The sequence below is a fragment of the Columba livia genome, chromosome 2 (genome assembly GCF_036013475.1).
Source record: "Columba livia isolate bColLiv1 breed racing homer chromosome 2, bColLiv1.pat.W.v2, whole genome shotgun sequence".
Lineage (NCBI taxonomy): Eukaryota > Metazoa > Chordata > Aves > Columbiformes > Columbidae > Columba > Columba livia.
The window spans coordinates 153,680,083-153,693,220 of record NC_088603.1 but is presented as its reverse complement, the minus strand read 5'-3'; the positions used below and the strand labels follow the sequence as shown (position 1 = coordinate 153,693,220).

Here is a 13,138-nt window from a genome sequence, read left to right as displayed (position 1 = left end):
TTTCTACAACCACTTACGGGCCTGCTCAGAGCTGGTGGTGAATTTGTACAGTATTCAGTCATCCTCATGTTTTGCCAACAATGATGGAGCCCATGTCATGGAGAAACACAATTCAGGCACCAAAGACACTCAAAGCAAAGGCCTCTTTTGTCTTATTCCACTAGAAGGAATTGTCTTATTCCACTTGACTGAAGAATTTGCAGTGAAACAGTTTATAGCAATTATAAATTAATATTCAAATTTTTCTCCCATATGTAACCGCCCTTCCTCTCTCTTTTCTATTTCAAATCATGCCATGTGCCTATTTCTAGTCTGCATAAAATTAGAAGCATTGGATAAAGATTTCCAGAAAATACCCCAAAGATATATAGTTTACTAAGCCAGCCTGCTTCCTTGTTTAAAAGTAGACAGCATAAAGGAAACAAGTGGGTATGTTGCCTGCTAGACACATCATTGCTAACATGACTTCTTCAAGTCTGAAGGCAAAGAGCAAATTTGGTAGAAGGCCTTTGTAAAAGCAATTGCAGGCTGCACCTCCTTGTATCTCTAGAGTGACCTCGTTTGTTGTTGAATCTGCAGCATGATCAGATATCCACTACTGACATTTCAATTTGTTATTCTGATGCTAAGCAAAAATATCCAATTGATACACTCACTCTAACAGGGAGAGACTATATTACATTAGGCACAATCTGGAAGCTTAAAAACTATCTGAAAATAAATGGAAAAAATCATTTTGATAAGTAATGATTACTTTATATATTCCTCAGAGTTTCCAGATGTAGTGATGAGAGTTCAAACATCAGGATTTTGGGCTGATCCTGTGGTGTCCCAACACCTGGAAGTGAGACTCTCACCTTACTTTCATTCACTTACAGTCAGGAGGGAAAGTGAGAATTTCCAAGCGGCTTAGTAAAAGTTGTAAAACATTACATTAGATGAAGGAAAGTGAAAGACTAATGATGACCCTTCTTTATTTGCTTGCTTTCCTTCCCTGAAGAACCACATTATATTGTCAGGCAGCCCTTTGACTTTTAATATTACAGTGCTGCCATGCCTTGTATGCTAAAGGGACATGCCTGGAAATGAATCATGGTAATGCAGAACCAAAAGCCTGAAATGGTTTGCTCTGTTCAGCAGGTTGAGGAATAAAAAGGTTTAGGGCAAGTATATTTTTCAAGAAAGTCAAGGACTAGAAAGGTCAGAGCTTGCCAGAGCTAAAAGTCCAAGGTTTGGAGATGTTGATACAATGTACGAACCTTGCTGGCTGAAATTCCTCATTGTGTCTCAAAGACAAGGACTGTGCAGAATGATGGGACAAGATTATGGATGCACACGTGCTTTCTGAACTGTGCCATGGATTCAGTAAGGTGAGCAGGAGAGAATTACAGATGCTCTTTTGATTGGTTTGCAACGATCTTTTAATGGCATTGAGACGGTGTGAAGTTACAGTGTATTGATTTTCTTTTGTCCAAGCAGTAATTTGTAGTGGTGGAGATTTATTTCCCTCTTTATGTTTTCCATGAAGCTGGAAGGCAACGAGGCCACTGGCAGCTGGAGTTGATTTCCCATTCCTATGGGTGGCATGAGCAGCCACCTCTTGTGCTTAAATGATCGTTGAGTGCCGGGGGACTCAATGCTTAGGGAGAGCAGGGTTGGCATGGGTGATTTCAGAGGACTCATTCCCACCGCTGGCAGGCAGTGATATTGTCTGCCGGGTCAAAGCTGCTGCAGTTGCAGTCCGGGGAACATTTGGCCTGTCAGCTCTCAGACCAAGGGACCTGTCTTGGTAATGTTGTCTCTCAGGCTTTGAGGTTTCATGGACATCTTCATCCATCTTCCCTCAGCAGATTTAAAGAGTAGACACTGATTTCAGTCTCCTGACCAAGACTCTTGCATGTCCTGCTACCTGGCTTGGTTTCATGTAGCTTATGCAAAGATCTGGAAGCCAGGAGGTGACATTTTGATCACTTTGACCATCTGCAGATCACAGGCCATAACTTCAAGTTAAACTAGGCCATAGCATTTAAAAATAAAGACAAAGAGTGTTTCATGCCTGACTAGGCTGTTACACTGATTGACTGTTAGGCTTCATTTTGTGTTAGTTTAGCGGGCAGAAGCAATGACTGCAGCTTAGATTCCCTCAGTGCTAAGCCCTAAGAAACAAGCCCTAAAAAAAACCAGCTTGATGTGCAACTATAAGGAAGAAGGAGAACATGGATGCACAGAGGAGAGAGGAACTGCTTGAGTATATCTATGCTGCTGAACACTGAAATGAGCGCCCACGAGATAGGCTGGATGTTTGAACAAATTGGCTGTGGCAGCACAGAGCTGTGTCTGGGATAACAATTCCTTAAATCAACCCTCATGGGGATTCAGGTCTCTTTTACTGCTAGAAGCTACTGCTGCCTGAATTGCTTGGGGTATCAGTGTTGCCCTTTGTACTTACACTGCCTCTTTGGCATTCGTCAGTAGGTGCTTCCAGACTGTGCACAGGCACACTGGTTCTTCCTCAAAGCATTTGGAACTTCAGAGGAGAGAGCATAAGGGTGCTTGCTGGAGCTTCTACCAAAGGTTGAGTAGAGGCTGGTGTTAGAGACCAGCTAAAAATGCTATTAGATCTCGTCACCCTAAACGAGAAATGAGAAGCCTTGAAGCACTGCAAAAATTTTACTTGATAAGACAGAGGATCCAGGAGAAGGATAAAAAGAGAAGGGCAACAAAATTCAACACCACTTTCGTGCTTACACTGAAACTAAGATTCTACTTCTGTGAATATATAGCTTCACTCACTGTGTGCTGGGTCTTGTTATACAGAAGTCTTCTAGGTCAAGAGGTCCTCAGGCTTCAAATCATTGATCTCAAGAAATGACCCCTGAGGTTCTGCTCTTTAGCACCTTCTTCAAAGCATGTCCTACTAAAGTAGGACATGCCATTTTAAGGACAATTTCACTCACGCTATAGACAGTGTTGCTTTCTGTTCTGAATTCCTAGATAGTCCCCTGACTATTTTTTCAAGTGCCAAATCTCTGTTCCTCTGTCACTGAAGATCATGAGCATCTGTTTGTCCCTTTTGCTTCTAAAGTCTTTTGCAGAGTAACTGGTTTTCCATTTGCAGTTTTCCTTCTCATAAACATGATCCAGATGTTCCAACTGAATGTTCATGTGGCTCTACTAAAACACCCTCTATATGTTTGTGTGTGGTTTACCAGACACCCCTGCGCTTTGTCATCCACAAGAATCCAGCTGATCTGTGACTAAGCCAAGATAAAGCCATATTATCTTCACCGACAGATATAATCCCCTCCAGTTTTCCTCTGATTTTAGGCTATAACTTCTCCAACTGATCGAGTTTTGTGTTTCACAAGGGCCAGCATAATCTACTGGGACATACTTATCCCTGGACCCTCTGCACGCTCCCAGCAGAGGCTGTTACAGCCTCCTGGCTGCAAACTCCAGCTCGGCAGAGGCACTTGCTTTTGATTACAGACATCTCCAGTGTCAGCCAAGGAGGTGGATATCAAACCTGTGCACGTTGGGTGCTGCCAGCAACACATCATAAATAATAGTAATGGAGCATAATTGCTCATCAAGCCAAATCATAGCCTGGAGTGCTCCATCTGGCCAAACTCCCGTTGACGTCAGTGGGAGCTTTGCCAGCCGGTGTGCAGTAGGACTGGGGTCCCAAGCAGCGGTACCAGCACCGAGGTCCTGTTAGGGGCTGATTCAAAACCCCTTCTAACCTCTGGCTGGTTCTGCACTGATTTAGCAGACTTTAGCTAACTCTCCTTGTGTTACACTGCATCCCAGCCAGTACGGCTACATCTGCTGAACAGTTATCCCAGATGGAGCATGGAGGAGGAGAATTCCTGACACTGCGTGAAGGGATTTTGAATTTAGAGAGGAGATGGAAACTCTTTCCTGTTGTGTCTTAAAAGGTGTTTTGTATGGGGGTGATTTTGGACTTAAAAACATCAGAAAAGCCTGCCTTTTGCAGGATGCAACTGAAAAAACACCAACATGTAATTGATGTTGAAAAGTCTTGTGTCCCTAGTGCAAGGGCTATAAAAGCCAAACAATCTGATGTGCCGGTCTATCAATCACCCGTTGCTATTTGACATTACTACAACCCTTTGCAAGTAAAAATAATTTACTGCCCCACCCCTGTGAAGATTATTTACCATCCTCCTTTTGGTTTGAACATTTACTGTTGTGGTTCAAAACTGCAATGAACCGGGCAGCTATAAATTTTCTTTCCCTCCCCCTTCTCCTCCCACCTTTTCCTATGTAATGCTAGGATGAAGGTTAAGGCATAGGATGCTACCTAAAGTTAAGTGCTCTATTCTCAGTGCCCCATACATCCTTGCTAATGCTTATAGCTCCCCTGTGGCATTGGGAAGTATCATCACTATTGTTCTGAGGTAGAACAGGAGCTGGAGAGAGATAAATGGCCTAGTTATCAAAACTTCCTAGCCTCCCACAGCCCTCCCTGGGAATACAGCTATAAATGACATTCAAATGATGCTGATAGATGTTAACTGAGTGGGGAGCAGAACGCGTGCGCTGCCGGTGCTGTGCTCGGGCCAGCTGCTTCTTACTGATAGTGTCATGGAAATCTCGGCTAACCTGATGCTGGCTGCTGATGTGATAGCTGTGTGGGTGAGATACCTCACATCTGCTTGTGGAGAAATCCCTCGGTGTTGCAAAGATTCAAAATCAGATGGTTACTGAGATGTATTAATGCTGGAGCTTGCAAAGCTGAAGGCAGAGGTGTTTTTTCTTCTTTGACACAGAATCTGCACAATTTGGACCTTAAGAGGATCAAATATTGGAGGGGAAACAGCCCTTTTTCCACCCAGAGTGCAATGACAGAAGCGTCATCTTTGAGTGACCTGTGACATTTCTAATAGGGGTCTGTAGTCTGGTCCAAACTCTGCAGCCCTGTGGTGGGTCCAAAAATCACCTCCAGGATCACCCTTTCCATCTGCTGTGCTTCCTGGTGTGTGAAACAGGAGAGGGACTGCTCAGATCACAAATCCCTCGGGGAACGGAACAGGAGCAGCTGGAGTAGGTGGCAAATCTGCTTCTCCTATGAGTCTGGAAGGACTCTCAGCTGTCTTGGCATCTCTTCAGGAGATACCAGGAAAATTCCCCCATCTGGAGGTGGAGGAGGACCTCTCATGAAAACAACCAGGAATCTGTAGGGCTATGGTTTTTTGCCTTAAAAAAAATTATATATATTTTTTAAAAAATACATTTTATTTTACTCTCTGGCAAGAAAGGAAGGTTAGGTTAGATTAGACCCTTTGTATCCTCCCAAGGTGTAGCTATGCAAATGCTCAGCCCTGCAGGCAGGGCTTTACTCAAGAGCAGCTCTAAGAGGAGGGGGGATGTTTCTGGTGTGTTGTGGCAGAAATCCCAGGGCATCAAGTGTGCAAGGCATTCAAAAGCTGTATCTTCCCATCTTCGTTGCAATCAAAATCACATTCCTTCAGGACTTAGGTCCGAGATTGGGTTGGGGTGCTGGTACACACGCTGAGGAAGAGGAGGGGGAGTTCTCAGGTCCCCTCGGGACTGCAGCTGGGCTTGGTCCCCGACGCTGCTCCTTCTAGGAACCACTCAGGTGGGGACCGCAGCCCGGGCTGGGGCAGGAGCAGTTTGTCCCGCAAGACACCCGTGCAAAAAGCTGCTCTCCGGGGGGCCTGGGGGATGCCCGGGCGTGCTGCCCCCTAACCCCCCACCCTCCGCGGGCGGAGGCTCCGGCTCGGCTCGGCTCAGAGCGAACCGCATCGGCAGGCAGCGCCTCCAGCCGCCCACCCGCCGCCTCTCCCGGCATCCTTCATCCCCATCCTCCGCTCCTTCCTGCTCCGGCGGCGAAAGCAACCCCCCGCCGGGGGCCGGGGATGCCCTCCCCCTCCTCTCCCTCCCCTCCAACCGCAGCGGGGGAGGGGGGCTGTGATGCTGCAGGGGGATCCCCGGGTGTCGAGCGGGGTCTCCCCTTCCGCTGGCTGCCGGGATCTCCCCGCTCGGCGCCGGCGGCCCCAGCGGCAGCAGCTGAGGGTTGGCAACTCGGGGGGGCGTGTAGGGGGCAGCCCCGTGGCGGAGGGCCGGCGCCGGTGCCCCACGCACCGTGGATGACTAGACACCCGGGGCTGGGGGAGCGGGAGGGCGGGCGCCCGGCTATTTGCTGGCTGCATACAATGGGCCACTCCCTAACGTGAGGGCTTGGGGGGAGGCAGGAGCTGGGAGGAGGAGGAAGAGGAGGCGCGGGGGGGAAGGGGGGGAGGGAGGAAGGGGCTCGGGCATCGGGCTTGTAAATAAACTCCGCGATGATTTCCCTCCCTTGCGCCGGCCCAGGTGCCCGCTGCGCTCCTGCCTCCCCGCAGCCCGCGGCGAGGATGACCTGACGGGGATGTAACAGCCTCCCCCTACCCTACCTTTTTTTTTTTACCCCCCTCCCGCCACATATATATATATATATATATGTATATATATATGAACATATGAAGAAATAATTTCTGGGGGGAGGGGCGGGGAGCTCGGATCATGGCCTTGGGGCTCCCGGGGCTGCCGCCGCCGATTTGCAGCTCGCCTCCGGGGCCCGGCGGCGACCATGGGGCTGAAGGCGCGGCGCGGCGCGGCGGGCGGTAGCGCGGCCGGCGGGGCGGCGGCGGCGGCAGCGGGGCGGCGGGGGACGGCGAGCGGCGTTGGCGACCCCGAGCAGGGCTCGCTGGCCCTGGGCACCGGCGCCGACCGCGACGGGACGCTGCTGCTGGAGGGCGGTGGGAAGGAGGAGGGCGGCAAGCGGAGCCCGCCGGGGCTGGGGCTGCTGGCGAAGACCCCCCTGAGCCGGCCGGTGAAGCGGAACCACGCCAAGTACCGCCGCATCCAAACTTTGATCTACGACGCCCTGGAACGACCCCGCGGCTGGGCGCTGCTCTATCACGCCTTCGTGTGAGTACGCGGGCGCGCTGTCCCCCGCGGAGCGCGGAGCGGGAGCGCGGAGCGGGGCTCCCCCGGGGGCGCGTCCCGGAGCGGCGGGGTCTGCCCCGTAGGTTGCCCCGTGCAGACGCGCCCGGGGCCGCCGTTTTGCTTTATCATTCTCGCCGTAATGCGCTCCGGGGGGCTTGCTCCAGCAGCGGTGGGGATGGCAAGGATCTTGTTATGGTTTGATGCTGAGTGGTTTTATCTATTTTTTTTTTTTTTTTTTTTTGCGAACTGAGCAGCGTCTTTTAAATCTGTGTCTCTCTCTTGTATGTACGCCCGCGTTGCCTTGGAGCGGCGTGCCCGAGTCTGTGTGTCTTAGACCTGGAGAAGGGATGCCAGGAAGACCAGGCTCTGAACAGTTTTAAGGCTCGAAGTGCTTAAGGGGACACTGCCGGCTTCAGTTCAGCCTAGAGCGTTCGTGTGCGGTTCGATTAGCTGCTGTAAACCCCGAGTGTGCACTGTCTCTTTCAACAGCTGAAAGTGTCAAATGAAAACCAATCGGGTTTGGGTCCAGCAAGCATCACCCTGCAGTGTGTGAAACCTGAGCATTGCAGCACTGCTAACCAGAAAGTTAAACTGGCCACAAGCGAACTGAGACAAAACAAACTCGCTCTGTGGCCCAAAGGCTTTTCACATTCCTAAAATATTCTGATCCTTTAAGTTTTAGTAAATAAAATAAAAAATAAATCTGGTTACGACATATAGTGAAGTTGTCAGAGTCCTATCAAAATAAATGTGGTCTTCAGTGTTGTGAATGTGTTCGAAAAGCCAAGGGATTGTCAGTGATCATGATGCTACTGTTTTCCTTTAATGCTACAACATGTACAGAGTTCTATGTGACAGAGGATTTAAGCAGTGATTTCTGAAATTGGTTTATTTGCCAAAGACAAACAAAGTGCTCCAGGCTGCATGGGCTGTGAGCCTGGAGCTGGATCTTGGGCAGTCCTGATCACTGGTTTAGCCATTGCACTTGCAAACAAACACCTTGTGTTTATTAGTGTATGTAGGGCTGTGATTTTACCTTCAGGCAAATTTCTCGTTGATGTTTGCAGGGATTTAGCCGTGGGCGAGGAGTAAAAGACAGCATTCAGTACTGAAGTGCTGCTGTATACCACTCACTCCTTGCTGCTCCCCGCTTTTCAGTGGTTTCATTAAGTGTGTCTCGGGACACAAGTTCCTGCTTTCCAGCATCATTCTTGTGAAAATGTGGACATTGGGTGCTGTGACACTTTTTCCGCTCTTTCACCCTTTCGCCACAGGAAAACTTACGCTAGGCAGCAGGGAGCGACAGCATTTGGGCGTGTTATGCTGGGAAGACTCTTGGGTCTGAAGCTTGCTGTTCAGTCATGCTCAGTATTACATAATGCTGCTTTTTGTTGGGGAGAGCCATGTCTGGATGAAGGGGCACCCCATTCATCTTGCCTTGATTGGCTCACACACACTGCACAAGTGAGGCTGTAGCACATATCAGAGCGTTCCTGAGCACTTGACATCTCTCTGTTTGGGGACAGCTGTGGCAGCTGGGCCAAGTCCACGACTGTGCTCATGTCTAGATATAAACAATAGGACAGCGGATGAGTCTACAGAGGCTCAGGTGAGCCGAGAGATTCACATTTATTTACAATGGTATAAGAATGTCCAAGCTACAACATTCATTTTAGATTGCTCTCTAGATATGTGGTTAACCTTAAGATCCTTATGCGATATGGATCATAGAATGGGAAAAGAAATCAATATATTTGTAAGGTTGGATCCTTCTTAGCAGTGGATCTGATGCTTTATGTGGACAACTTGTCTTTGGTGCAAAACACTTTCAGGAATCCTTATCTTTAAGGGAAGTAAAATCCACAAGTCTAGTCTGCCACCCCAGAAGAGACACCCAGTCCCAGGACACGCAGGGGGCTCAGCAGTCCAAGGCTTCTGTTTGCCACACTGTGTTTCTGTTAAGTCTCGGCTCCTTCTGAAGCCAGTAGAAGTTGTGGGCTCTTACCTCGCCGAGGGATCGAATCTGACAAAATAAATCTGCTGAAAGTGATGGAAGAGCATGCTGAGTTCTCGCTGACAGGCTTCAGAGCTTGTTCCTGCAACTGGAGAATGAAGATCTTCTCGAGAGCAGAAGTGCAGTGGGGAAAAAGCACCTAAGCTGTTATCCAGAGTCTTTGTTCTTGCTTTGAAATGAATTGTGTTTTAACCTTTTTCCATCTGAAAAAGAGTCTTTGCAGGTGCTACTGTGACACTACATAGTGCCATCCTAGTGGTCCACCAGTGCTTCTTTTCACACTAAAACAGTTTCCTTTCCTTTCCTTTCCTTTCCTTTCCTTTCCTTTCCTTTCCTTTCCTTTCCTTTCCTTTCCTTTCCTTTCCTTTCCTTTCCTTTCCTTTCCTTTCCTTTCCTTTCCTTTCCTTTCCTTTCCTTTCCTTTCCTTTCCTTTCCTTTCCTTTCCTTTCCTTTCCTTTCCTTTCCTTTCCTTTCCTTTCCTTTCCTTTCCTTTCCTTTCCTTTCCCTAGGTGAGAGATTCCCATAAAATCTTACAAATGTGATACTGTTTTAATTCCGAAGAAAAGTCTCATTTATCCTAATGACAAGTCACACTGTCTGGGTCTTCTGAGTAACTTTGCAATAAATACTATGCAAACAAATTAAGAGTAACAAGGCTGCTCTGATATACAAAAATAACCCCAGAGAATAAACAGCTTAGGGTCAAAATGAATTGCAACAGATCCAAGCATTCAGAAGTGTTTAGGGAAGAACTGATGCAAAGGACTCTGGTATGTCTGGATTTAGGAGGTGGGAAGCTGGTGATGGAAGAGGGTTGGCAACTTTCAGGACACACTGAGGGTGTTGTGTGGAGGCAGAAAAGGGCTTTGTAAAGGTCTTTGCAGGAGCTTTGGATGCCAGGACTTTTAAAAGGGTGATACAGATGGGATCTCATTAAAACATACAGTGATGCCCATATGGCTGCAGAGGGGTCATGATGCTTTGGTATCTCACTCTTATAATGTGCACATAGATAAGGCTTGATGCAGTCCCCGCTGTAAACACTGACTTTGGTCTAGGTGGGGTTAGATCTACTGAAATGATTAAATCTACTGAAATACTTCAATGGAAATGCAAAAACATGACGAGGCCCCACCAAGCCCTAGGGACGAAGATCCAGGGGAGAAAGGGAGAAATTCCCTACCCTAATTTTAGTGTTTGGCTTTCATTGGCACTGATTTACAGCGAGTGACATGAGATATTTTTCTTGTGAATCTTCCTCCATCCTTGTTCTGCACAAGTGAGCTTGTCCAAGCCCATCCTTATAGCAAAGAGGAAGGTGATTCTGTCCTAAAGAAGCTGACTCTGTTTCCTTCACCATCTGAAAACATTTATTCTCTGGCAGCTCTACCAGACAGATTTACATAACACCCGTGAAATTCCCCTCTGCTAGAACACCAGGGTTCACAGACTTCTTGGCAATACGGCAATAACTTAATGATATAATTGGTAAGACGAAATTGATTTTTCCGTGAAAAATTTCACCTCTGTAAACTAAAACTCCTGCTGAACGTTTTCATTTAAAAATAATAATAATTAAAAAAAATGGTTTAAGCTTTGAAGTTTTTATTAGGAAATTTCTCTTGGGGGTTGCAGGTGAGGCTAAAATCTATCCCTGCTTTTTCTGAGCTGGTCTCCCTGTAGGTGTAACCACTGTTCCTGCGATGTGCTGTATTTTCCTTTGTGTTGAGCAGTGCAATATATTGCAGGAAACCCAGCAGTTGTGCCTCGTGGGATGTGTACTTTGGCCAGAAAGCCTGACTTGAGACCTGTTCATCTCCACGAGCCAACCAAACACTTCATTTATGCACAGAACTGAATTAAAAATTGAAAACAAGTAAGATTTTGTTTTTACAGTTTGTTTTTGATTATAAGCACAAAATATTTGGTGGCTAATGGATAGAGTCCAGAAGAGTAACAAAATACAGATCAACTTTGTAATCGCAATTTGTGGAAAATTTTCAACCTGACATGAAGAGAGACTGAAGGAGAGGTAGCTAGGAGATATTCTTATTTTCATATCATCCTCGGAAAAAAAAAAAAAAACCAAAAAAAACAGCCGCCTTTACTTTCATGGAAAAATAAGACTAGGAAACGCTTAGGATTAGATTTTCTTTTTTGGAAGAGTGCGCAATATCGACTGCATGGTGGAGAACACAATGGTGTACCTGCTGACGAGAGAGGGAAACCATGAGTAACACTTGAAACCCCTTCCTTCTTTGCCATACAATCTTATTTCAATATCAATTAATACCTGGAAGAGAAAGAGGAGGCACAGCCATATCATCCATCAAATCATTGGTATTTCTGGGAAGCACTGGCGAGCTCCTCTGTCATGGCTGAACGTGAGTGGGTTGTTTGCAGGAAAGATTGTCAAGGGACTAGGGAAACAGGTTGGAGGTCTGGGGACTTCATTTTCCTCTTTACCTTTTGGGACGTGCTGTGTAAGATGTGCTGATCCGCCAGCCTGTGTCAGCCATCTGGGGTGAGATGGGAACAGGCCCAGGGTGAAAAGAAAGACAATATGAATCCTTCCTTGGCCTGTTTGGCATAGACTTGTCTCTAAGTGAGTCCCCGGAGCAGCAGAGCAAGCCTGGTCCATTAGCAAGTGTCCTTTGCTTATGTGTTCGCCAATACGAGTTCTGTTTTAATTATTTATGTTAATTCATCGTAATGCATGGATAAATATTCTGCAGTATACTTTGTAAAAAATAATGAAGTCTTAGTCATTGGAGACCTCACTACACACTTCTGCTATTGCATCTCCGTTCAGGCTTGTGGAGTCCGCCATGGGTTTGTGTGCAGTTTAGCGAGACGTGACTGTAATCTCAGCTGCCGGGATCAGCCAACATCACAGGCTGTGGTCAGCGGCTGCCAAAAGCTGGGGTTTGCTGGCAGGAATGAGAAATGGCAGCAGAGCCTGGGGAGTCATCGAATGTCCTGAGTTGGAAGGGACCCACAAGGATCATTGCGTCCAATTCATGTCCCTGCATATGACAACCCCACAGTTCACACCATGTGTCTGAGGACGTTGTCCAGTCTCTTCTTGAACACTGTCAGGCTTGGGGCCGTGACACCTCCCTGGGGAGTCTGTTCCGGTGTCCAGCACCCTCTGGGTGAAGAACCTTTTCCTAGTGTCCAACCTACACGTCCCCTGGCACATCTTCCTCCCTGAATAATGTGAGTGGCTTGCAATTGCCAATTGTAGCTCCAGAGCCTCTTCAGCAGCTTGCAGGTGCCTAGCACTTGTTTAAGCACCTGAACTATGTCTGAAATCACAGACCTGGCACTTTGGTGGGAATAGGTATCTTTTCACCTCCTGCCTTATAACTCCTTGCTAGGGTATTGGTGCTAACAGTGAGATGCACTCCTGGAGCGGTTGCTCATGGGTTGGGTTAGTTCAGGCCATGTGCTCAGTGTTGCCGTGGCTACACTGCTAACTTGCTGAGTTTTGGTGCTGCTTACACCTGCTTGATGGGCTCACCTGTGCTTCAGTGTCCCCAGAAATCCTGGAGACCCAGGTTCCTGAGTGCCTTTCTGTGAGTGTAAACCCTTGCTCACACCGCATGAAGCAGCAATGGCAGCCTCATCTGGGTAAGTGGCAAGATGGTAAAATCCATAGAATCATTAAATCATTTAGGTTGGAGAAGACCTTTAAGATCATTGAGTCTAACTTTAAATCTAACACTGCCAGGTTCACCAGTAAACCATGTCCCTTAGTGCCACATTTACACATATTCACCACAGCCAGTGATGCGTGAGGGTAGAAGCATTGGTGGGAAGCATCAGTGCCACCAGTGACAGCAAACACATGGTGGCCAGTCTTTCAGTGCCATCAGCTGAGCCCAGGAGTAAGCCCCTCTGAAAAAATTCAGAACCCCTGATATAATTTCCATAAAAACAAACAGTCCCAAATTTCAACATTTTGAACAGAGATGATATACCAAAGCCCCTCCAGCAGCCAGAAAATCATGTTTTTCTTCTCTTTTGAGAAACTTGGTATGAAGATTAGTGCCTTGTCTGTGCTGACCTTGCAGTCCTGAAGGCGCCATTGGCAGTAAAACCCAGGATTAGATTTTTTGCAACATCTCCAGCACAACAGCGGAGAGTCTA

The 13,138-nt window shown here is 47.4% G+C and overlaps 1 protein-coding gene across 2 annotated transcripts in view; it reads left to right on the top strand.

Moving 5' to 3' along the window:
• Window positions 1-6,280: 6,280 nt before the first annotated feature.
• The window catches only part of KCNQ3 (potassium voltage-gated channel subfamily Q member 3), a 214,968-nt gene continuing 208,110 nt past the window's right edge, over window positions 6,281-13,138 (top strand). Inside the window, exon 1 of one of the 2 annotated variants that reach the window (XM_065050202.1) lies at window positions 6,281-6,954. In XM_065050202.1, the coding sequence (XP_064906274.1) occupies window positions 6,614-6,954 (341 nt within the window). In that variant the 5' untranslated portion in view covers window positions 6,281-6,613. 2 annotated transcript variants of the gene reach the window in all.